This window comes from Labrus bergylta, chromosome 14, assembly GCF_963930695.1.
Source record: "Labrus bergylta chromosome 14, fLabBer1.1, whole genome shotgun sequence".
Classification (NCBI taxonomy): Eukaryota; Metazoa; Chordata; class Actinopteri; order Labriformes; family Labridae; genus Labrus; species Labrus bergylta.
In genome coordinates this window covers 24,154,587-24,179,651 of record NC_089208.1, presented here as the reverse complement: position 1 = coordinate 24,179,651, position 25,065 = coordinate 24,154,587, and the positions used below count along the sequence as shown (strand labels likewise).

General features: G+C 40.1%; 1 protein-coding gene across 1 annotated transcript in view; it reads left to right on the top strand.

Annotated features, from left to right (window-relative positions):
* Nucleotides 1-904: 904 nt before the first annotated feature.
* Nucleotides 905-25,065, top strand: part of cxadr (CXADR Ig-like cell adhesion molecule) — a 52,634-nt gene continuing 28,473 nt past the window's right edge. The window contains exon 1 of the mRNA XM_020631208.3: nucleotides 905-1,068. Coding sequence (XP_020486864.1) covers nucleotides 1,017-1,068 — 52 coding nt within the window. The 5' untranslated portion in view covers nucleotides 905-1,016. The remainder of the gene's footprint in view (nucleotides 1,069-25,065) is intronic.

The following is a 25,065-nucleotide window of genomic DNA, read 5'->3' as shown; positions in this document are numbered from 1 at the left end:
TAGCATTATAGCAAGTTACAGTTGTAAGGAAGAATAAAGTGCCTACCCTCAAAATGTTGCAGTCGTTTTTGAATGCGGGTTGTTATTTCTTCTTTGGAGGCAGGGAGAGCCACTGACCTGGATGAGATTTACACACACACATATGTATAAGGCACCTTGGGGACGGTGCAGCTTCTCTCCACCTATGGCAAGCACTTTGAACATTTAAATATTAGCGGTAATAGTTAGACTATTAGAATTCCAAGGCGACATATCCACAATGTAATTTTCACTAGTAACAATTCTAATTATATTATATCTACAATTCATTTTTCACTAGTGGAACTGGTCATTGTAGATATCTGTAACTTAATTACAACTAGTCAACTTGTGCCATTGACTTCTATTCAAATTGAATTACAGATATCTGTTATTCAATTTTGACATGTTGTAATTCAAAGTCGACAAATCCACAATGACATTTTGACATGTCGCAATTCTAATTCATGATATCTACAACTCAATTCTCACTAGTAAAAATGTTAATTCTTGATATCAACAATTCTATTCTTACTAGTGACAAAGTTCATTTATGATATCTACAATTGTTCTAACTTTACAGATATGATAAATTAATTCTACATCTCTAAAATGCAATTCTTACTTGTCGAAATTACATTATTGATATCTTAACCTGGAATTATTACATGTAAGAATGTAATTACAGATATCTTGAATTTACATTTCTAGTGGAAATGTTATTTCCACTAGTGAAAACTAAATTGCTACTTGTCAGCCAGACTGTTTTAATGTTAAAGGGCTTGCCATACTCCACCGGCAGAGGGCGATACTGACTTGTTTTGGAGCGCCGTTACAGTCTATGGTCACATGACGCTGTGCACCTGCAGAGAGAGAGAGGAGGAGTGGAGGAGTTTGGATGCTTCGGTCGAGCTAGTCTGCCGCTTCTCACTCGAATTCAGCACAAGTTCTTGGAGCAACTTTCAGCGGACGAAGTAGTTGGAATATCTGGACCAGGAATGGAGCTGTCGATAGTCAGGGTCTGCTGTGTTCTGCTGAGCCTGTTTACAGGTAAGTTTAATTAATTAAAACCACACAGTCTTTAGCTACTTTGATTCTAATGAGACGGCGGCGAGTGTGGTCAGCCATGCACTCTAACGTTAGCCACAAAGCGTTGACATGGCAACTCGCCTTTTCGACAAGTTAGAAATACTCTTAACTTTAATTTACCTTTTACCTAAAAGTTAGTGCGACTTACCTGTTCAACAATCAAACAAACCGCATTTAAAAAACACGTAACACATTTCTCACTGGGGAGAAACTCTGACGCAAGGTCAGTTTAACAGTTGTGTAGCGTCTCTACACATTTTGAATTTCTGAGGTAACCCGAAACTGTTACCTGGTTATGAATCACTCATGTTGTTTTTCAGGGGAAACAGGCATACTGGAGGACTACATTAAATTAATGAATCAAAGTTGGCTTTTTGTGCTCAAATTTGTGAATGGGGTTTTGGTTAAGCTTCATTTTTCATGATTATGTGTCGGTTAACGGAATAAGGTGGATTTATCACTTAAATCGAGTGAATGGTTACTATAATGTTTTGCAGATTAGGTTTTACCACATTAATTAGACGGTGGATGATTTTTTTTTAAGACTTTTCCTGCCCGGTATTTCTTCGTCCGTGTGAAGTCTGTGCGGTGAACACAATAGCTTGATCCGCTTTTTAAAACCTGTGGCTGCAGGACTTCAAAGTGCTGCCCTTTTTTTTGTCTGCCATCTGCTGACCCCCATCCCTCCCCCCTCCATCCTCCACTAAATCTAATGCCATCGCATCTAACTTTAAGCACATGTTTGCTCCTGTTCACAGCTTTGTTTTGGTTCATTTACATATTCACACGTTCTAGTTTCAACACCATTATTTGATGCAGGTTTTGACCCTGATCTAAGAAGGGTTCTGTTTGTTCATGCTGCAGGTGGGTAGATTACAGCGTGGGAAGAGAAACCTTTGATCAGCATAGTTATTTTTAAACCTTCTTTGCTTGTGCTCATTTATAGTCGGGGATTTAAAGTTGAAATTGAGGTACTCTTCCTCTTAAAGGACACCCAAAATCTAGTTTGGGCACATCTCATTTATTTTTATGTAGCTGCTTCACACAAGAAATCAATCAGGATTTATTCAAATAACACAAATCTAGGTGTTTTTGATATGGAAAAGGACAGGACAGGTAAAATATTCTATTTTCTGATTTAAATTCAAATCTCGTGGTTGTTCTGACAGTGAGCCATCAGGGCAACACATGTTGAAACGTAGCAGAATGTTTTTTTTAATCGTATTTATTCCTGTAATTATAAATTCCTGAAACTATCTCTCATAATGATGCTGATTAATTTCCCACTGTTGTTTTGTTCATTGTAGTTCATTAATCTGAATGCACGTGGGCGTGGCTGTTTGGTGTCCTGGTATTTACACTGAAACCAGCAGATCACTCCTCCTCCCACTCAGAACAATAATGTGAAACTTTTGCAACAGGATTGTCCTTTGGCTTCGATCTGTAGCTGAGTTATTGAAATATTTTCTGAGGTTTTAATGGGAAGCCACAGAAGCCACAGGTCAGGGAAATGACATTCCAGTATGCTGATTAGTGGAAAAACCACATGTCATAAAGTGCTTCTTTGTTAGGGATCATCCAGCACATCTCTCCATGCAAAAAGCTGGGGCACCGTAATATAAGGTTTACATAGTGTGTGTGTGTGTGTGTGTGTGTGTGTGTGTGTGTGTGTGTGTTGTGTGTGTTGTGTGTGTGTTGTTTAAACCTTCTTTTGTCTCATGACTCACATTGTTGTGTCCACTAGTTTGGGCTCATTACCATCTTAATGGCATCACGGCCTCGTCATTTGGGCACTGTTCCACTTCAGCTGACAATAACAGTATCTGCCAGACTCGGCGCATTCTTTTAACATGCCCGAGAAGTACACAACAATGTGCTCTTGAAAGATAACAAGTAGGATCTTTCTGCTCCATTTTCTTTGCTCCATTTGACCATGCTGCATAGCATATCATATCAAATAATGACAAAAGAAGTTGAAAAAAGGTTAACTGAATTTTTTTACATCATGGTCATCTTTGGTCAGTGTTAACTGTCGTCATTAGATGTTATTTTTATGGTTATTGTGAAACCAATTTAAATGTGTGTCCATGTTCCCATGCTTTAGGTTAATTTACTGCAGACTTCCCAACAGTTGTAAACCTTTTGACTCTGCAATACAAACGGTCCACCAGTTCCTCCATAGGTGTTTTTACACACAGTGATGTCATTTCCTGGAGATTTGTTTAAGACTTATTTGTGGGCTTTTTATGCCTGTATTGTAGAGAAAGGACAGTTGATAGTGTCGGAAACCGAGGAGAAAGGGTGGGGTATGACATGCTGTAAAAGAGTCATGGTCAGAATTGAACCCGGGCCGCATGCTTTGAGGACTAAAGCCTCTGTACACAGGGCGCTCACACTAACCACTAGGCTACTGGCACCCCCATTTTCTGGATATTTTTAAAAACTTTTATTTCCCTGGTATCTTAACACCCTAAACTTGTGTAAGTTACTTCAAGTTAAACTCAGACTCTTATGGATTTCACTTCAAATTCATTTGAATGGGGTTATGCAAACAGTAATCTTCCACAGCCAGTCTATGGTCGCCTATGTGCCATGTGTCATTCCTCTGTTAAACTGCATGATACATGTAATGACATCATCACTGTGGACTTACAAGGCGATGACCCAAAAGTCTAGTCATTCTGCTTTCTGCTGCTGCAAAACGTTTGAAGTCTTTAGCGAAAACAGTACTTGAATATTCATTTTAGGAAAAGATAATGCAAGTGGGAAAGTCTTAGAAAGATAGAAAAATAGATTGTGGTATGCTACTTGGTTATTTTTTTTTATTGTTAAAAGTCAAGCTAACCAAACATTTTAATACCAAGAAATGAAAAGAAGACTTAGTATGAGTATAGGTGTAAAAGACTTAACAGGGCTCCCTTTTAGATTCCCTCTGGTGAGGTTTTTTTTTTTTTAAAAAGACGTTGTTATAGGAGACCACCTGCTAATGTGGGTTTGGCTCTCACTTTCATCATTGACATCAGATGCTCTAACTTACTCTGCTCAATTCAAAGGCTGACACATGACAGTAAGTCTGCTTTAATATTTGCAAGTTCACTTCATCAGACTTTAAACACTTAAAAAAGATGCTGTTACTCCCCACTCGAGTGTTTCTGGTGCCATCTTATCTGTTTCTTATGTCTGTCATCAAAGAGCTCGTCCAGGAAATACTGTGTTTGTCAGTTTGCCCTGCCTGGTATGCCTGTCCTCTCCTTGCCTTTTATTAGCAGACACCAATTGATGTTCTTTTGGCAGCAAGTCCATATTGTACAGTTATTTTCTGTGCTACATTGCTGTTTGACCTGCCCTGGTGCTCTTTCCAGTCTCAAACACCCCCCCCCCCCCCACCACTCCTTTCTGTTTGGGTCAGGAGTGAAGCCACTGACCTTGGGTAAACAAAAACCTGGTGAGCCTCGGAGCAGGCGCAAAACAGTTACCTGATAAGCCGACAACCAGGAGCTCGTTGCTTGGTTACCTTTTGAAAACAGATCCAGGGATTGTACGCGTGTGTGTGTGTGTGTGTGTGTGTGTGTGTGTGTGTGTGTGTGCGCGCGCGCGCATGTGCGCTCCGGTTTCTTTCGAAATTTACCCTCCCCCTTACTTGTATTCAGTCATCTTCTTTTCCCTTTTAGTTTGTTACAATAGCTGCTGCAGATGTATTGAATATCTAAACACTGAAGTGGTTTTTGTGAGTAACTCCTCTTAAGGGAACAACTCTTTTCACCCTTGCAGCATTGTGCAAATATAAAAGACCTGTGGAGAGAGTTACAACCGGAGAAGATGGGTGGAGACACGAACTAAACCATTGTCATTGGCCCCATGCAGACAGTAATGACTTCAGGTCACAGTCAGTTGTCATGACCCAGCAGTCAAACCCCTTTACCTCCTGTTGTCTGAAGCATGTTGCAGCCAGCGTTTCACCCCAACCAAGCAGCCACCCACTCCGCCTGCAGCCACTTGTCCTTGGAAATTAAACAGGAACAAGTAGAATCCGATCACACTCCCGGGACACTGCTTCTGTCCTCCACAATTTCATGAAGGGGAACAAGCAGGCATGAATATTCACAGCCCCTGACGTTAATATTTTAGCATGCCGGTCCTGTGCCAACTCCTGTACACTTACACAGGAGTGTGAAGTGCTCATACCCCCCTCCATTTCATATGTGAATACTTGAATGAACAAATTGCTGCCTTCCAGAGAATCGGTGAAAATGATTAATAGTGGTGCTTGTTTCTGAGTCCTGTTAATGGCCGTGCAGCCACTCTGTATTCAGAGCTCATTTTCTTTTCACAGGTATGGGGTAAAAATGCATGCTGGGCTGCTGCCAAAGCATTCTTACGGAAAGATATATTGGCAAGAATATGCTTAAATCCTGCTGGCCATAAAGTCAATGTTACATTGACAGATTTTTATGTCTTCTAACTTCTATGACACTTGACACGCTGCAGTATTGACCCACTCACTGAACCAGGTGACAAGAAGCATTCAAATGATGTCCAGTGATAGCCAATAAACTTTTCTCTGGAGGAATATGTTTAAGGGACACTAATTAGTGGTTGATCACTTCTTAAAGGTCATGCTTTAGTGTGTATGTGTGGACTAAGTGACCATGATTTATTGCTTCGGCCTGGTGCTTGGTCAATTTGTTTTGTTTTTCCGATGAACCATCCTAAAATCAAAGATAATATTAGAATTATACGCTGACATGAAAACCAAAAAAGCTGCAACATTTCTAGTTCTTTGATACGATTAAATCCATTGTAATTTTGTGGTTTCGAAACTTTTTTTGATACCCAAATAAAGTTGAAAGGTTCTTCTTCATCGCCTTAAAACAGTTGGGACTGCACATTATACACCCATGGTGGCAGATCAGTGCAGCTCGCTGTTTAGGTATCTGCTTTGGAGCGGTTAAGAAGAATTGTTTTTGGTGAATACATTGATTTGTGATGAATAGACTGACACCAGGTGGTATGTGGCCACCAATTAAACATAATATAATCTTTTACACAGTTCTCAACCAGTCAACCAAAAACATTGAGAAGTCAGACAGAGACTTTAACACACTTTGTTTTTCATTTGAGTGCCGATGATTTTTAATTTGTTTACTTAGTATGTGTCCAAGTGACCCAGATCTGATAATGTGGGCTGGTGAGAGCGAGACTAAAGATAAAGAGAAGATAGTAACCCTCGTATCTTTAGTATGACTGTTGAAATTCTCAGATGTGTGTTGAACGGTGACAGTATCGAGGGAGAGACATTTCCTCTGTATTCATGTAACCTATCAGTTAAAACAAGGTCACTGCAGCGCTGATTCTCCCCGCTCTCCTGAGTCCATCGGTCATCATCATGGCGTCGCACTGATAGGGCGATAAACAGCCCAACAGCACATTCGTCACTTATCCACTTGATGCCTAGCTCTGCAGCACCCACAATGCCCTCTGCTCCTAATGAGGAATAATGGGCTCTGTGACAAATAAGCTGTTCACTGTGATGATAATAATGGTTTTTACATACCTCATATCTCAAATGAACATCACCAGAATACCATTTTTCTGCAGATAATCGGCACAGAAGCAGAGCAGGTGCTGCACACCAGGCAGGGAAGGAGATTTGAAGGAGTTTGTTACAAATGCATTATAATTATCATGAAAAATGATGCTGAAAACCATTGAGCTTTTAAAATGAAGAATGTGTTATAACTATTTATCAACCAGACTTACCGATAAGTATGAAAGAAAGTAAGTTTAAAATGTGTTCCCTGTTTTTTCATGGTTTCTTAATTGTAAATGAATTCATTCATTCAACCCAATGTCACCTATTTCAGTTAGCCAACTAGCTTTTATCCTGCTGTTGTCAAAGCTGTATAACTATTTTAAACTAACGGGACTTGCTACAAAGTTTGGTTGCGCTTATCACGGCTGCTTTGAGTTGTGGTGGATGATTGTCCCACAGCCAGTATTATGTGTCTGTGTACTAGTCGCACCACAAGCAGGAGTTGACAAAGTTTTACAACCTGCAGATTGTCGAAGGTGATGTATTTTGGTTTAATTGGACTCATAATGCAGACGTGCTTGTGCGCTGTCTATACAGTTTTGTTCAAGAACCTAATCAGACAGTCAATGTTTGTTTGAGCATTCGTGATTTGATCTAGAAGACGTGACTTGACTTAAGATACAACATTACGTCACAGGACTTAAGCATTGTAGCATTTAAAGCTCATTTTGTTGATTTTTAGGTTTTGAAAAATACTGAACCAGAAAGGTTTCAATCCCCATCCCTAAACGTGACAGGAAGAATGACAACCGGCAGGCATTAAAATGATGTTTTTAAGTATTTTGACAAACTACATAATATGCATTTGCTGTGCAAGTCATGTAGAGTTAATCTTGGGGATCATAAAACAACTAACTAGTTTGTTGAATGACTACCTTCAACCAAAGGAAAATAACAATGGAAGGAGGCAATCACTCATCATGTCATCTGCTAGAAGTGTTAGCATATGCCACCTTAGTGCCACCATAAGATAAGGGTGTATGAGGTTAACGCGGTGAGATTTAGGACTGAACTTCAAAGTGCTAACTAGGTAACCATTATTACCTGCATGAGGCAAGGGGTTGTTACAGACTCATGTGCAACCATCACAGCCATTTTATTCAAAGCTTAGTTGAAGACCCTCTGATGTACATAGTGGCTGAATAATGGTGCATGTTTTAGAAAGTAAGTGCCTGTATCCATGACAACACTAGTTTGCGAACCATCAGCTCCTTTTTGCCTGTACTGGAGAGCTCTATAGTAATTTATTCTGACTACTTAAATATGGGAATTAGTTCAAATGCCCATCTCTGCTTTGTTGAATTAGCATTCACTCCTAAGTTAGTGTTCATCTCTCTAATGCATTACTTGACCTCTGGTTCTTGCTTGAACTTTTGTTTATTTCCACTCTTTTTGACTGTGTTGTTTTGCATAATATTCTCACGGCATATGAGCGACTCATCTCTGTGGGAAGATATGCAGTGTGGCAGGCAGGTCCCCAGGGTGCTGCATCTGCAGGCGCTGGTGTGCAGACTGCTGCTGCTTACCTGCTAGGTAGGGGTCAGCTCAGCTCTACACACGTCTGAGCCTCTGTTAGATTATCCTTGTGCACTGTTAAAGCACTGGGCTTAGTAGTAGCGCAGTGGGGAAAAAAACACGTTATCATGTACAAAACAGACCTGACAATTTATTCTGACAGCACATCTTTTATTGCCGGTTGTGACATCCATTGACAGCATCACTCTGCAGATAAGCATTGTGTATTGTATTGTGTATGTCACATTATTATCAGCGAATGTCCAGGCATTGTCTTACACAGAACCGAGTTGTGGAAAGATGATTATATTTTCTCCTCCAGCAGTAAGCCCCCACTCTCGCCGCTAAGAACATTAGAGTTAATTGTGTGTCTAATCTTGAAAAATACTACGGCTCAGAAAATAAGCGACAGAAGCAGAAGGTGGGGTGAATTTTGGGAGGAGGAGGAGGGGGTAAAGCAGCTGTTGAAGGAGCCATTTATAGCACCTCTATCTCATTGAAAAACATTACACATTGTCGACGACTGTGAAAGAGGAAAATAAGTGTTGTGTATAGAAAGCCTCTTCCTTGATTCAGTCCCACTTGATTTGTCTCCCTGCAGGGTTGACATTCAAGTCGGTCTCTGTCTCTGTCTGATGTTTGATCATCATGTCGAATTAGAAAGGTATGCTAATAACTACTGTCCATAGAAAACAGGGATTTGTGATGTAAAATGCCTGTTGCCATGCACAAAATCCTCGCCTGAACAATTTTTACAGCTTTATCATCGCTTGTATTATAGATTCAAGAATTATATTACAGCGGTTGTGTAGGGAAATTTTATGATGCGGGCTGAATCTTGTTAGGAGCGTTAAGGGGGTTTTGATACCAGCGGACACACAATTAGACCAAGAAAATCCAATTTCTTGTGACATTTGTTGCCTTCTAATCAAGCTGTTACAAAACCGTAGCCACAGACTACAAATCCTTGCAATTTAAATCTGTAAAGAGGTCAAATATAAATGTAGGTTTTAATGCTAACCCAGAGAGGCTCTGCGGCTGTATATCTGTTACAACATCTGTGCATTGTTTGTATGGCAGGGAAGGGAACTAGGACTGCACAGTTAATCCAAATGGTGTCAAAGATCACATCATAGCCAAGTGCAATATCCAAATCCCAGTAGCTGCAATGTTCTGATAGACGTAAAATGTGTTACACCTTTGTTGTAAAGAATTGTGTTCATGCATATTGCTCTAAAGCTGCAAGATTTGTTTTTATTTATTTTAGACCCCAACAAATGTAACACGCTCATGATTCCAAAAGTTTCACTCCTGCAAATAAGTTTATTCCCAGTAATAGTAAATCATACTGCAATCATAATATTGGTCAAAATGCTGTTTTGACTTAATTGCCTTTCATGCAGCCCAATGCAAACTGCACTATTCCACTTATTACAAAACATTGCATTGTTGGATATTATAAGATGCTGCTATTTTTGCAGGAAGATGTGAAGAAAGGAGCACAACTGCAAGACCAAGCTGGTGCGTTTTGGCAAAATGTCTCTAATCTCCTATGAAATTTAAATTCAAGGAAACACTTTGTTTCACGCAAGAGCATTACATGAGATTAGATCTGATGAAACTTTTACCCATGGGGAAAATGGGGTCATTGCAGTAACAGTAAACAGAAATTACAGAAATTACATTCATAACTACAGCTTAGGTCTTTGGGTTATGTAAAATGTGGAAATGGTGGACCGTGAGTGACCCTGAGTGGCCGTGAGCGGCCCTTTTGTAAATCACCTGCGAGAGAGTGTACTGTAAAGGCTGAGTTCTTTAAGACGGGGACCTGAGTTTTGATTTTGTGTCTCGCCCTTTCCCGGATGTCATACATATTTTAACGGAATTTTCATTTTAGAAGGACTGTGAGAAATGCAAATGCAGATCCAACAGTTCTGATTCAAAACGTGAGCTTCTTTTAAATTTCAGATTTTATGCAGAAAGTGTTAGTAATAAAGTACTATAAAACTTTAACCCCTTGTGTAAAAGGTCACAGTGAATTGTATTGTAACCCCTCCATTGTGATCAAAAAGTGCAGTTAAAATTTTTATTGCAGAATGAATTTGAATGACTTCTATTTCATCACTTTGGGTTTTACAACCAGGTGTTCAAAACGAGTGTGGCGATCTGCCACTTCCCTCTCCTCCATTAACATTCATTAAAATGTTCTTTCTCTCATCCTCTGCTTATTACTCCTGGGTCTGGGTTGGCTCTTTAGGTATGACATACCAGGACGTCTGCTATGCTATAGAGTATTGAAAAGGCTCAGCGCCTGAACCTAAGCAAGGTCAGCAAGCCACAACAGATGTTTAATTGCCGCCGTGCATCTCGCCGCCATGTGAGGAAATCAGCAGCTGACTCAGTCGTCCTCCCCAGAGATCAGATCAAACTGAAAATAGCTCTGTGACTGTCCGGTTTATGATGGTCAAACCGCACATTACCACACAACCTTAATGACGGGTGCTGCTGTTTTAATAAGCAGGTTCACAGTGACCCCAAGGCTGCAGTTGTTGCTGCTAAGTTCCTCAGGAAACCAACTGTTAAGTGTCTTAATGGAGCTCATGCATAATTCATGAGCACAGCTGCGTGGCTGGCTCGCCTTCTCAGAGAGGCCGCTAATTGGAATGAGAAGAGGAAAGCCCTTACTGTTTTTTACAATGTGTAGGAGGAAATCTCTTCTACAATGAATCCCTCTGTGTCAGGACATTTATCTCATGACATGAGACAGAGGATTGTTGATTTATTAACCACAGCTAGAACTGTGACACAACTCCAAAGCTAGTGTTGATTAATGAAAAGTGGATTTGGAAAAAGAACCTGTAACTTCCTTCAATGTCATCTGATTTCATCAACTAAAAAGTTCTCCTTCTTTGAACTCTTAAAAATTTGCCTTGGGTGAATGAAGCAGTTGAACCTTCAGATAAATCAGTGTTTCTTCAATAATAAGGGGCTGAGAGCTGAGCTGCCACTAACGTGATCAGGTTGTTTCTCTTAACTTCCAACAACTAAAATCTTTCATCCTGATAAAGATTAAAAAAACACCTTGATCTGGAAGGTTACAGTTATCTGAGTTACACAGGATGCTGCTAATACAGACTATCGCCCCGCCATTCTTTGGACACATAAAAAGCTTTAGACTGCCTCCAAAGTCACCTGACATTTAAAAGATCAACTGCGTCTTACTTTTTTGATCAGCCATTGAAGGGATGGGTAACATTTAAAAAGCTTTAAACACATTTTCAAAGTATATGTGTATTTAGTTTTGACTTAAACCCCTCTCATAGTCCCTCTGCTGTAAGAAAAGGTGTTGGGAAATTTTGCTTGCTAGCCTTTTTCTTGGATTTAGGTGAACAGATGTCAGTGCACTATCCTGTGGTTTCTGCTTTATCCAGTGGACAAGAAATCTTTAACTGCTGTCAATACAACCATCACCACAGCGCACATACTGTCAGCCAAGTGTCAAGCAGTTTTAACCCATATCATCTTCAAATCAATTTAGTCTTTTACACGTTCCTCGGTGTACGTTTAGCAGTTATCGATGTGCTGCTCCTCAGTCACTTTCTCTGATCTCATGCACATGTCAGCCTGGTCCAGGATGTCCTACAAACAGTGTTTGGCTGCCCGTCTAGACTGCTCAGAGGTCAGACCTTTTTTAGATGTCAGGTGAGCCATCAGGGAGTTGACTCGTATGGCAGGTTTCAGGCAGAAGCTCTTCATTACATCCACTAAACAGACAGACGTCCTTGCACAATCTTTGACAGTTTCTGTTAGTGACTGTTGTTTACTTTCCGTCACAAATTTTGATTCAAACAAGATATTGGTTTGATGCTATGAAGTCAGTTTCATACATAGAAGGTGAAGTAGTCATGCAGGTATTAATTTACCTTGACTGACATAATGTTTCCAGTGAAAACTGTGGTCAAACCTGACTTTCCTGTTTGTCCTGAAAGACGGCATTTACATTTTTTAACTCAATGTTGTGACTCTTTGAACTTTCACAAAGCAACATTAATGAAATTTGAAGAACAAACCTTCACAACTCCAGTGTTTCCAACACATAGACGGTACTTGGAGGGCCGCTCAGGTTTATAAGGACCTTTTAAAATACGTATAAACTCTATTGTAAGCACCAGAGAGAGAGAGTAGTCTGCTGAAACGTTTCTGTAAATTCACCAACCTGAGGTGCGATGTTTCATGTTAAAACTGAAGCCTCGTTTTAATATTTTTCTGCAGCTGCTGTCATGCTGTCCGGGGATATCGAGAGAAACATTTCAAAACACTGGCGATGTTTTTGAGCGTCTTAAATGCACTGTAGAGGAATTTTGTTAAAATAGCAGATAAATACAAAACAAAGCTATATGGAATAAAGCCGGGCCGAACGAGACACTGTTAGAGGAGAGGTTCAGGTGTGTGTGTCTGTGTGTAGATAAGAGAATTGGAAGGAAGTAACATAAGTAGCTTGTGACACAAATTAAAAAATGTTAGAGAATAATGCACAACTAGTAAAAACCCAAGATGTAAATATAACATAACCTAATATAAATAGGGTACAGAGTAGACCCCCTGCCTCCAACTCAAACGCCCAGGCACAGCGTCAGTCTGTGGGAAACACTCTACGCAATTCAATTTATTAACATTTATTTGACTTCATGTGTTTCAGGAAAAATGAAGTGCTCCTTCTTCCTTTTGCGTCTATGAACTTCCCTCTACACCCAATGTGAAAATCTAATAAGTTGCATAGATTGACATTTGTTGCCTGTGATCACTCTGTGTCTATTTTTGAGCAAACACCTGACTATTCTTGAGTGGTAACAGACGTCATGATGGAAAGAAAGCCTTTCTTTTACAGCAATGTGAAAAACAAATGCTATTTCCATGGATGCACTAACTAGATCAGATCTCCCACACAGGTCGGAGATCAGCCAGTCTTGAAGTTGTAACTGATATAGTCATGGCAACTAGTCAGAGTGTGTTACTATTTCTGTTTTAATTATAAGAAAACAACAAAATGTTATAATATATCAGAAGCTACAGGGCAGTGTAATATAGTTAGGTACACAAGTGAAAACAGTGCAGCTTTTAAGGTCAAGGTTTAATTATTGTGCTATCTTGTTATTCAAATAACATCAACAACGATAAAAATGTATTTAAAATATGTTTAATTCATGATGATAAATCTGGTTTCAGAGGGTTAAAGCAGAAACCAGATTGTTAAGTGGTTGTTGTGGAAAAAAAAGGAAATAATATAAGTCATTTGACAACTTGTGTCACCGTTCTGGAAAGTAAGAATTAGAGAGCTTTTGAGCTGCAAACAGAGACAGAGCTGCTTTCTAAGCTCGTCATAGACAAATGTGACTTTGCCATGAAGGTCTTTGTCATCTGATATCTGTTATGGGTGTGGTTTTGTGCCTTTGTATGTCCTCATCTAAAATGTGGATGTGTTTTCTCGACTCTCTACAATTCTCACGCTCGATGCAGATTGTATAAGTGAGCATGAGGATTTTACAGGAGAGCGATGCAGCATGTAATTCAGCTCAATTTTATCCTGTTGATGTCACACTTCCTGTTTAATCTGTTGAGACTGCAGATGAGGGTTAGTATTAAAGCACAATAACTACAAGTAACCCCATATCAATCAGGGACTGAAATTATAAAGATAAATTGTAGATTTTTTTGTATTAATTTAAAACTATTTGATTATTATAAATTAATAGTATGTATAGTAATATATTTCTTGTTGCATTAAAAACTGAATTAGATTAGGGAAGATGTTTGTGCAATTCCTTAAAGCATGGCTGGTTGGGCTCTTCATTGCCTCCTTATTTTAAGCTCTACTTTGCTGTTTATTACATCCAGCATATAGCACAGCGACTGCTCTTTGATTCAAAAGCAATTTCATGCTCTGGAGATCGATTTAATGTGGTGGTATCCTATATGTCGATGTACACTGGGCTTTATGTTTTCTAAATCTGTTTGTGTCCAGTTTGCAGTAATCATCTCTCTAAGGTTTCTGGGTTTTTTTTTAGCAGATGCTCGAGTTGTTTGGAAGTTTAATTAGCCTGTGAAGAATATGAGGGTCAGAATAACAAACTGTTAACAGGCTGTAGCTCGCTGTGCATTTTGAATCGGAGTTGTGCGCCTTTAAAGGGCTTACTGCATTTATTTCTTCTGCTCAGGCTCTCCACTCTTCTTCTTCTTGAGTCTGACAAGCCTCATCTCATGCACAGTTTAAGAACACCACAAAATGGAGAAGAGATACCGCCATGACCAAAATAGTAGGATTGTGTCTTTCTGTAGGGAAGCTAAACTAGTGCAGAGGAGTTATTTTTAACCTTCCCAATCGCATCTTGTCATTTAATGTGGTATGTAGAGAAGGGTGGTTGTTTTGCTCCTCATGTCGGGGTTGAGAGTGCGAGCTAGAGGCATGAATAAACCCAGCGGTCTTGCTTAAGCTGTAACAACAACTGACAGTCTTTGCCTGCAGCTTCCTACAGGGCTCAACACTCAGGTGCATTTACTACACCTGCCTTCAAGAGTCCTCGGAGTGGAGAAGAGACTCCAGCCTGGAAACATCAGGACTGTTTCACTGCCTGAGCATAGAAAAAGAAAAGAGAAGGGATTATCCATCTTGTGATCTTTTAACAGCAGCCTTATCTTGATGTCCTGCTGGAGCGTCTCCCTCACACACAGAGGACAGGAAGGGACTGTCTGTGTTGTTACACTTTTCACAAAGACCTCATTCTGCCGTGTCGGGAGCGCTCTGGACAGGATGAGTGGGTTTAGAGAGCAGGGATGTTATAAATGCATTTGAAAAGGAATTGATGTTCAAGCACTTATTACAAAGTACTCTGTCAGTACGCTGTTTTTATGCACAAGTCCTCGGGGTGCTTTCAGCTGCAGTCAGATATCTTTTTAATAAAATAGGCTCTGTTGGTCCTTTAGCCTTTGACAGCACACTCTGGGCGTACAATCCACATATAGGACTCTGTATTTTTGAACCAACGTCCAAAAGACCAACATCATGCAATAACCTTCAGGCTGGGGACCTAATTTTAGATGAGAACCTGGAGGAAAAAGCGTGAGCAAGGCAGACTCATTGACTTCCTCCCGGCCAATCTAGCTGACAGCCATACATGCATCTGCACTGCATGGAAAATAGGTTACTGTGTAAATCTACCACAGGCAGAGGTGATGCCTCAATCTGCAGGAAAACATGAGAAAAGCAGGGGAACCAAGGTACTTGAATCGCTTCATAGCAATTTTAACCAGATTCAAGGGGATTTTGGAGATGAAATAAGTTACTTTCAAGTCGTTTATTTTTCATCCTGAAAGCAGGTGTGGAGATACTTTCATGTGATGCTGAGTGACTTTGGTTGAATCTGTGAGGGCGTTATGTGTGGTGTCTTAAAATCTTGGTCTGGTTTGTAAGCACGTTTATCTAGGTAGCGAGTGGAAACCAGACTGCTTCATTACTGTTATGTAATCCTTTTGAGTTTTTGTGTGCTTTTATTGTAGAGGAGGACAGTGGATAGAGTCATTAATGGGGATGAGATAGTGGGGAATGACATGCGGTAAAGTGCCCAGGGTCAAAGTTGAACCCGGGCTTCAAGGACTGTAGCCTTTGTACATTGGGCACGCAAACTAACCGCTGGGCTATCAGGCGCCCTGCTTCATTACTTTTTAATGATATTTTTATTTTTTAATCACATCCGTATGCAGAATTGGTAGCAATGAGTTAATACAGTAGCTTGTTTATAGTTATTCTTTGGATAAACCTGGTAATGGTATTACTTTGAATGATGAAAGCGAACTTTTTCAAACTTATATTTGGCAATACTGACCTGTCACTGTACATTATCTCTTGGTAGCCTCTACAATGTACACACAATGTTAAGTAATGTTTTTATTGAGTAAAATATTTCTTTGAGAGACATGCCAAATTCAGGAGCAGTTTTGAAGCCATTCAAATGTCCAATTCTCTCCATCTGTTTAACACCGACTAGAAATAGTCTGACTTCATCTGAGTTCATCTTTCTTATTCCTCAGTCATTTCTTTGCCCTTTGTCTTTTTGCAGATCCTATCCCCATATCTGTGCATGTGTAGTATCTCTCTTGAAATATATCTCTGGCTTCATTTTGATCATCAAATATACTACTCTCTGTGATTCTTTGCTCAGGCAAATGTAAACAAATGCTGTCAGATCTATGCTCTATAAATCACTCCCTCAGATTACAGTGGAGACGAGGGCTGTGCTCCAAAATATATCGTCATGTGCTCCTTGCAAATACATGTATGCAGGGTCCGAAATTAACTTTTTGACTCACCGGCCAAGGTGGCAGGTGGATGAAATAATTCACCGGCCAAACATATTTTTTTACTGGCCAAAATAACAAATTTTGTTTTTGCGTCCTATACACATCTGTTACACTACATTTAATTGAGAAGGCATTATGTTTTGTTTAATCAATAATACATTTAAGTCACAGACTTCATCAATTCGATGTCATCTGATCAGGAAATTGAAAAAAACACATATTTGCTGGCCTTTATTTTTTTCTTAATGTATTATTTGTAGGTAGTAGTTCCAACCCCCCCCCCCCCCCGCTCCCCTCTGAACCGCCCCCTGCATTACAACATTACAGACTAAAAACAAAAATCCATCAGAGAAAAAAAAAATATTAATACTCAAAACAAGTTTAATCCTGATTTAGCTTTGTCAATATTAGACACTTAATATAATCAGCCTGCTCATTAGTGGACGTGTGTTTATCTCTGACTGCTCCTGCTGCACGTGATGGAAGGGAAAAGTGGAGCGTGCATTTAGCGTCTGCTAGGATGTCTAAAGTGTTTGTAACACAGCGCTGTTTCACAGAGTCTGTGTGGAGATGTTCACACACTTATTACGATGCTATCGGTAAGTTAGCTGCAGACACGGAGAGAGTGAACGGAGAAAAACCTGAATTGAAGAGTTTTAAGATGTAGGATCATTACGCCTTTGCTGTTATTCTCAACAATAAAGAAGTAATTGTAGTGAATTCTGTTTAGGACATGGTCATTATCCAAAATCAATATCACAATATGTTACGTATCGTGACACGTATTTTATCGTGGGGTTGTGGGAAATACCAACCCTATCATATATCCAGTCTTTATGTTAGTGATATGTTGTGTTAGTTTGTTTCTTTAGGTCATATAGAACAATTAGTGTTGAATTGAGATTCACAGCTTGTTAAAAACAACTACCCACAGTAGGTTTAAAGATTTTTTAATTGTGTTTTGATGAAGTTATTTTCATCAGTGTTCAGACTTCAAGTTTTAAAGCTAGCTGCACAACCAAGGAATTCAGTCAGACTGAGTCATTCATTTTTGAATTCTTTCTTTTTCATTTTCTTCTCCTCCCAAGCCAGGCCTCCCACCTTAATCCCTGTGGTGGTTTGGCAGCCATCCATAAGAGCCTTTACCTCTGCGTAGGTGTTTACATTACCTACATTTTATATCTGAGTGGATTTGCTGCCTGAGCACTTTTCCCCCCCGTGAAAATAAAAGTCCTCAAGCGACTGAACCAACATACCAGAACTGTGAGTGTCCGTGATGGTATGAGTGGTACAGATAATGGATGGATGGTATGAGGAAGGACTTTCTTATCAGTGAGTGAGACAAAACTGGCTAAACCTGCCCCGTTCATTCTCACGTTCTACATTCATTCAAGGGAACGCTGGTGCTGGGAAACATTCAGACCACCTCTCACTGAGCAGATGAAATCGCTGAGCTTGGGAAATTCCTGAAATGTGAAATTGTTTCCCTTCCTGAGGAGTTTGAGAGCTTTCAGCAAATTCCATCTCATGTTGTTGAAAACCTGGTTTGTTAGGAGCTCATGAAAGGTTTTTAATCCTTAATTCTGCCCTGTGTTTCACTGGGAACGTTCTAGTTTAATATTCACGCTCTACTGCTTTAATCCCACTTTGTGTGTGCTCACCTCTCTGATATAATTAAGCACATTGGTGGGAAACCATTGTTTGCTTCTGTAGACACAAACAATTTCCTTGCTAATGTAAGTTACTGTGTCCTCTAAAAACTGCACTTTCTAACACCGCTCTTCTACATATCCTGTCCAACATTTTAAACCTTTAGAGTCCATCAGCGGTCTGAATGAAGTAGCTGCACTCTGCTGCACTTGTGGCTCAGTGTTTGATCAGTGATCCTGTCTCCTGATCACTGTTGGCATTGTGCCCCGGGACCTGGACAAAGGCTGGGGCTGGGGCGCCGGCAGGGGTCTGGTTTGTATCAGACACTTTATTTGTTTAGGCGGATGGGGGGTTAGGATAGGCAGTAGTATGGCTGCCCCCCTCCTGATTGCAGAGAAACTACTGTGTCAGGAGAGAGAGACGCCCTGTGTGTACACCCTGCTGAGACATTTGGCTTTCATTTTGAGGTTCACAGTAAACTGCTGGAAGCTTACAGCACAAATACTTTCTTTTGATACACATCATTACTTTCAACAGCCTTACACAACTCTCATCTGTTTTGTATTTATCAAAAATAAAAGAGGGAAAATCAAAGTCACTTCTGGCAGACTTGTATGTGCATCCTTGGTGGTGAGAGATGCCACAAAGAAGAAATGTTCCAACTAGTTACTACAACGGTGGCAACACCAGTTTAACTAATTAATCCAGACAATTTTTGAGACCACCCGAAACGCACAATATCCTGGCACTTATTCTGCATTGACTTGGATTCAGTCAGAGTAGACGGTAATCCAGAAGTCATTTTCGAGAAACAGCAAAACACAAAATGAAACTTTTTAATGTTGTTTGGAGCCATCGGACATCAGGAGGGCCTGCACGCTAAACTGCTACTGGCTAGTTTCTTTTTATTTAGCTTTGGTCATTAGGTAAATATTTTGTCATTGTTAATCAGGTCTTTTAATGTGAGCTCATTTATCTGCAGAGGTCTCCTCCTAGCAAACTATATTGATTAACTGGTAAAACCACTGAATGAAGCGTTTCATATAAGGTTTGTCCAAATTATTATTTGCTTGACACTTTTCGACAGCTTGTTTTTTTTGACAGCATGTTGTTTTGTTTTTTTACAGCGATACAATCTCCTTTATTTGAATAATCAATCGTACAGATTAGAAGCTTTAAAAATGATCCAGCTCCTCAGTCATATTTCAACCCAACGACAGAGAAGATGTATGGCATTATTTCCTCAGCGCAACGTTACCAATGTGTGTTTGCCAACAGTGTGCAGAAGTTTAAAACAATTACCCAATAATGGTTGCCCAGGACTTGAATTTGTTTTGCAGTAGTAATAAAATATTTATCAATATCTAGATTTGAACTAGTATCGTATGCATGGTTAAAATTCAGGTATCATGACAACTATAGTTTCATGTCAAAAAGTGTGAAACAAAGATCATTTGTGTTTGGTGTTCAGGGTCTGTGATACAACCTAACCAGCCTCAAACTTCGACTCAGTAGCTGACTAAAATCCTCCAATAAGATCATTTTATAAAACAATGATGATGTTACCTGAAACACTTAGAAAGTTTCAATAGAAAATGTTTTTTGAAGTTTGGCATATTAAACATTCATCTTACAGGTTTGGCAATACACTCATGCAGACAGGAGCTTAGTGTGGCTCTAAACTCAAAAAAAGTCACGAGTAGTTGAATTTTTATCATCAGCCAACAATAAAAAATTGCGAGTTGGATGTAGCACTAGATGTTATATAACTCCCACACACGTGGAGACAACATCAGCGATTTATCAAAAAGCTAAAAATCTGCTTTCCAGCCAATTTATTCCGACTGTTTGTGTATTTATCCTGTTATGTCCAGAAGGTGTTTTCTGCCTGCCGTCTGTCGTCTGCCTGAATCAGTGTGAGTGCAGCGTGACTTTTATCTATAATGTCAGATCCTCTGCCATCGTCTTGATGGTCAGCTTCCTCTTTCCATGGCTGTGAGTCAACTCTCCTCACTGTCTTCACGTGATTAGTGAAATCAGACTCCTGCTGCTCTGTGCTGTGACTCCTCTGCTGCTGTAGGAGCAGACACATTCGGGATATAATTGTACCGTCTGTTGTCCGACTTAGAAATTATAACATGCTCTAAAGGAAAGGCATTACGTCATTTGGGAGCAATGATCAAGTAATGTAATTGGTGTAAATCTACCACTGCAAGCCTAATCCTGTTACAAGTAGATGAAATAAAAATGTAGGAAAAGCCACTGTTCTCTGTGCACATGTTTTTGGCTTTTATTTCCCAAGCCACCTGGGATGTGATCAGACATGCATTTCATCACATCACTAACATGTGATTGCAGCCTGCCTCTGATCCCCTGTCCAGATTATGTGAATAAAAGCTTTTTGTGAGCACCGTCAACCAGGATTTTCTACCAAGTAAGATGTAATGACATCTGGTCTGACGTCGACATGAAAAGTCAGGTGAAAGTCTCATGCAACATTTAGCTATATATTGTTTCCTGTCCTGCACGAGGCATGGTCCAACAAATACCTGACTGTTGTCTCACAACTCGAATACACATTCTCTGTTTATGTCTGGTTAATGATTGATTTAAATCTCTACAGCCTTCCTCCCTTTTGTAATAATGATCAACTGGCTGCAAATACAGACAAAGGGTTGGGACAAAATATCGATTTGGCAATATATAATCATCCTGGCCTATATAATCCAATCATTGATGCACTGGTGCCAAATATCAATATTTTAATTTAAAAAAAGAATGCGACAGTTTTACTCCCACGTGATTTGTCATGACTCCTTGCGGTGGTGCGTGTAGCATATTGGTTGGAAGTTAACTGGCAGAAGAAGAAGATGACAGAAAGGGTTAAAAAAGAAGAAACGGCAGTCTAAAGTTGGACATTAGTGAAATTAGCTAAGTAATGTGCTAGCAGATTACAAACCCCATAAAAGGAAGAAAAAGCCATCCTAGCTCTTTATTCTGCGACCGACAGGACAGGTGACATATGCACTCCGGTCAGCAGAGTTGCTCTCACCTGCAATGGGTGGACTTCACCGTCCAAGGAGACCTACATGACAACCACTGCACTCACTACCGTGCTCATATGGAAGGAGTTTTAAGGCTAGGGAGGAATGGAAGCTGACTGAAAAAATACCTGCTGTTCTGCCGAGATGGGCTATTTTGACCTCGTAAAGAATCACTTTATATCACTCAAATACTCACACCCTTTGCACTCAAAGGAAAGAGGAACATGGGGAAGTAAGGTATTGGCATAATGACAAGCATCCAGCATTATGACAAATAGAAAAATTATTGTTTCATGGCAGTTTTTTTAAAGATTTTGTGAAACACTTATTCGCTGAGGATAAATACATTATCCTGCACTTAACCTATTTTAAAGACATTTTGTAGTCTTCAGTTAGTCACTTGTCATGATGTATCATTATATGATGTGTCAGTTACTGCAGAATTGCTGTATCGTCATAACCGTTTTTTCTTCTTAAATGTTTTATACATCATAGTGTGGAGGACATGATTTTGTAATTACTCTTCTGGCATCTCTGGGTGCACAAAATACTCAAGCTGTTACAAGTTTAATTCTCATCTGTGTCCCATCTACAGACAGGCATTTTAATAAACAAGGCACACTAGAGTGTATCTGATACACGTCTCATACAGCACACTCATGTCCCCCTGCCTCTGTTTTGGTTGAATTTCCTGCTCACATGGGCACATTTTCTGTTGTTTTCCATGAGGCTGATATCAGCCAACTATCTCTGTGCTGCTCCTTGGGCTGGCGTCTGGCCTATCAGCTTTACGGCACAGCCAGCCCCCCATATTGTCACCATCTCAGTCTGTCCCTAGGCTTCAACAAATCTTAAAGGACACTGTGTGTGTGTGTGTGTGTGTGTGTGTGTGTGTGTGTGTGTGTGTGTGTGTGTGTGTGTGTGTGTGTGTGTGTGTGTGTGTGTGTGTGTGTGTGTGTGTGTGTGTGTGTGTGTGTGTGTGTGTGTGTGTGTGTGTGTGTGTGTGTGTGTGTGTGTGTGTGTGTGTGAGACTGGGGGTTCTTATCTGACTCTTCAGGGTTCTTTAGATAAATTTCCCTTTTCTCACAGGGGGATGGGGGGGTAGAGGGAGGAAGGAAAGTCTGGGGAGGCTATTAGTGGTTATTCATGGTGGCAAAGGGGCTTGACAAGCAGCATCTACTTTAATTCAACATCCTACATATGGTCAAATGCTATCGTTTTCTATAAATAAGAAGCACAACTCTTAAAGCAGTAATTGAGAGTCCATATAAAGAGCACTAATTTGTACATTATTCACTTCAGTCTTAAGATCTGCTGTAAAAGGTTGTTGCATAGATGGTTGCCATCTTGATTTTAAAGTGGAGAATGTTTTGCTACAAAGTTTGCACAAAGAAGTGTCTAAGTTAGGTAGAATGAAATATTAGTGTGTTAAAATGTAATGTCTCTATGTAAGGACACAGGGTTGTGAGGTTGCAAACAAGCCGGTGTGAATTTATGACTCCCTTCCCCTTTCCCTGTGTCAGTCCCTCCATCCTGTTTTTCCTTTATTCCCTCAGTTGCTCTGAGACATCACTGTTAACCAACCTAATTGTGAATACCAAATCTAACTTCAATGTATATGAATAAAAATAACAATGTCCTCCCAGAGTCTGCAGGGATTCATTTATATAGAGAACTAAAAGGATTACTGGTAAGCCCTGGCTTTCATATAAAAAGTAATTAAATCAGAATTATTGTCACTGTCAGTGTTGATAGGAATGGATGTGTGCAGAAATTGGTCGCTGTGGACATCCGTTGCAATAGCATCAGCCACATCCCCCACAGGCTCGTCTAAAAGCTGTCAAATGCTCAGCCAGTTGGGTAAAGTGCCTGTCATTCGTCACCCCTTCATCATTTAATGTTCAATTATGTCAAAACAGCCTTTAGGTCATCGGGCTGGGAATTGATGGCAGCTCTGTGTTGCAAGTGGAGCTTTCAGGCTGCATTACAGCACAATCACTACGGCTCAACAGCCCCAGACCTCTGCAACACTAAATAAACCAGGGCCCAGCTCGCCAGCTCTCAGGCCGCCCACATTGCATCAAATTGAATAGTTCCAGCGGGGGCACTGGGGCTAGCATTCACAGCCTTCTTTTTGAGCAGCGACCACGTTATGAAGTTATCCTCTGCTGTGCCCGAAATAATTGATGTTCCTCGGTACGGTCACAGGGGATTGGCCCGACTGTTTGTGATGAACAGAGCGTCTGTGCCTTTTAATTTCCCCATTTCATAAGCCCCCCAGACTGTAATTTTACCATGAATTGCTCATACTCATCCCACCATCACTGCCAATCAAGGCGAAAAATGTCGACACTCTTCAAATGGTTTTGTTCACACTGGTGAGAGGCTTTGTTTTCACTTGGCTGGAAATAGTTTTGGTTTTCAAGACTCTTTATGTGTTGTTTTCAAGGAGCATAGAACAATAAATATTTCGGCTTAATATATTTTTTTTTTTGATGAGAAAAAGATTCAAATTCAGATCAAACTCTAAATATAGTATTCTGGGTGCAATGTGCATAAATATAAGAATCTAAGAAAGTATTAGAAATTTGAATATTTAAAATATTTTCAACTAAGGAATCAATCATAGTATTCAGACAAAAACCACAAGGCCATTTATAACCAGTGTATGTGTTTTCCCTTCGTGGTTTTTGAGATCCATATGGTGTTCATTGTTGACCTAGGTTGTCTGTTTATAGCTGTAGGTGTTGGCAGCTGATTATTTCTGTTTGTGAAGGGAGTTTATTTCTCTAATCATAAAGCGCTTAAGATTCAGAGCCATCAATCAGCATTGACTTCATAGCTTTTAGAGGAAACGGGTATCTCAAATGTTACGTAGGTGTGCTAACAGATTACCATAATATGAATAGCAAAGCATTTTTAATTACCGTTGAGTGACTGGTAGAAATGAATATTTTTGGATGTCAGTCCTTTCCTTTCCACCTCTGATTCTGACTCAGACAACACATTAAAATAATATTTAGGGCTGCACTACACTGATTGTCACATCCACAACAATCTCTGTGCAGGAAGTTTATAATCAAACATAACTCACAATTTCCTTTAAGGAGTTTGGAGAGATGTTTTTTTTAAGATTTATTTTGGGCTTTTTCGTGCCTTTAATACAGAGATAGGACAGTGGATAGAGATGGAAACCAGGGAGAGAGAGCGGGGAATGACATGTGGAAAGGGGCCACAGGTGGAAGCGAACCCGGGCCTACCGCTCGAGACGAGAGTCTCAACACATGGGACGCGCGCCCTGCCACTGCGCCACCAGCGCGCCCCTGGAGAGATGGTTTTTAACAGTGAAATCATCTTTCTTTTCACTTTTCAGCGTTTTTTGGACGCTTAACAGGATGCTCAACTATGATATCAAACTTGCATTTATACTCTTAAAAACCACACACACAAAGTGAAATATCTTTTTGGCTTACATGTTAAACCATTGGTTTCATAGCCACTCAGGTCAAACGTATGAGTAAGTGCTGTAAGAATAGCTAACCTTGAAGAAGGTAAACAAAGGTAAATCCTGTCTCGCCTTCATTGACCTCTTTCAAGCAGCCAATTTTTTTTCTTGTCACTGTTGTGTTGTGAGCCAGAAATAGCTGTCACCCTTTATCTCCCCATGGTAAGACTTGGCTTTTCAGTCTTTACTCCCAAGGATGCTCTCTAAGGTCAGAGGCTGGAGAAAGAGGCTTATGAGCCGCCGTGGTCCCTGCCAAGACTCTGAGGGTCTTTAGCTTGGGTCAGGAGAGGTTTGCC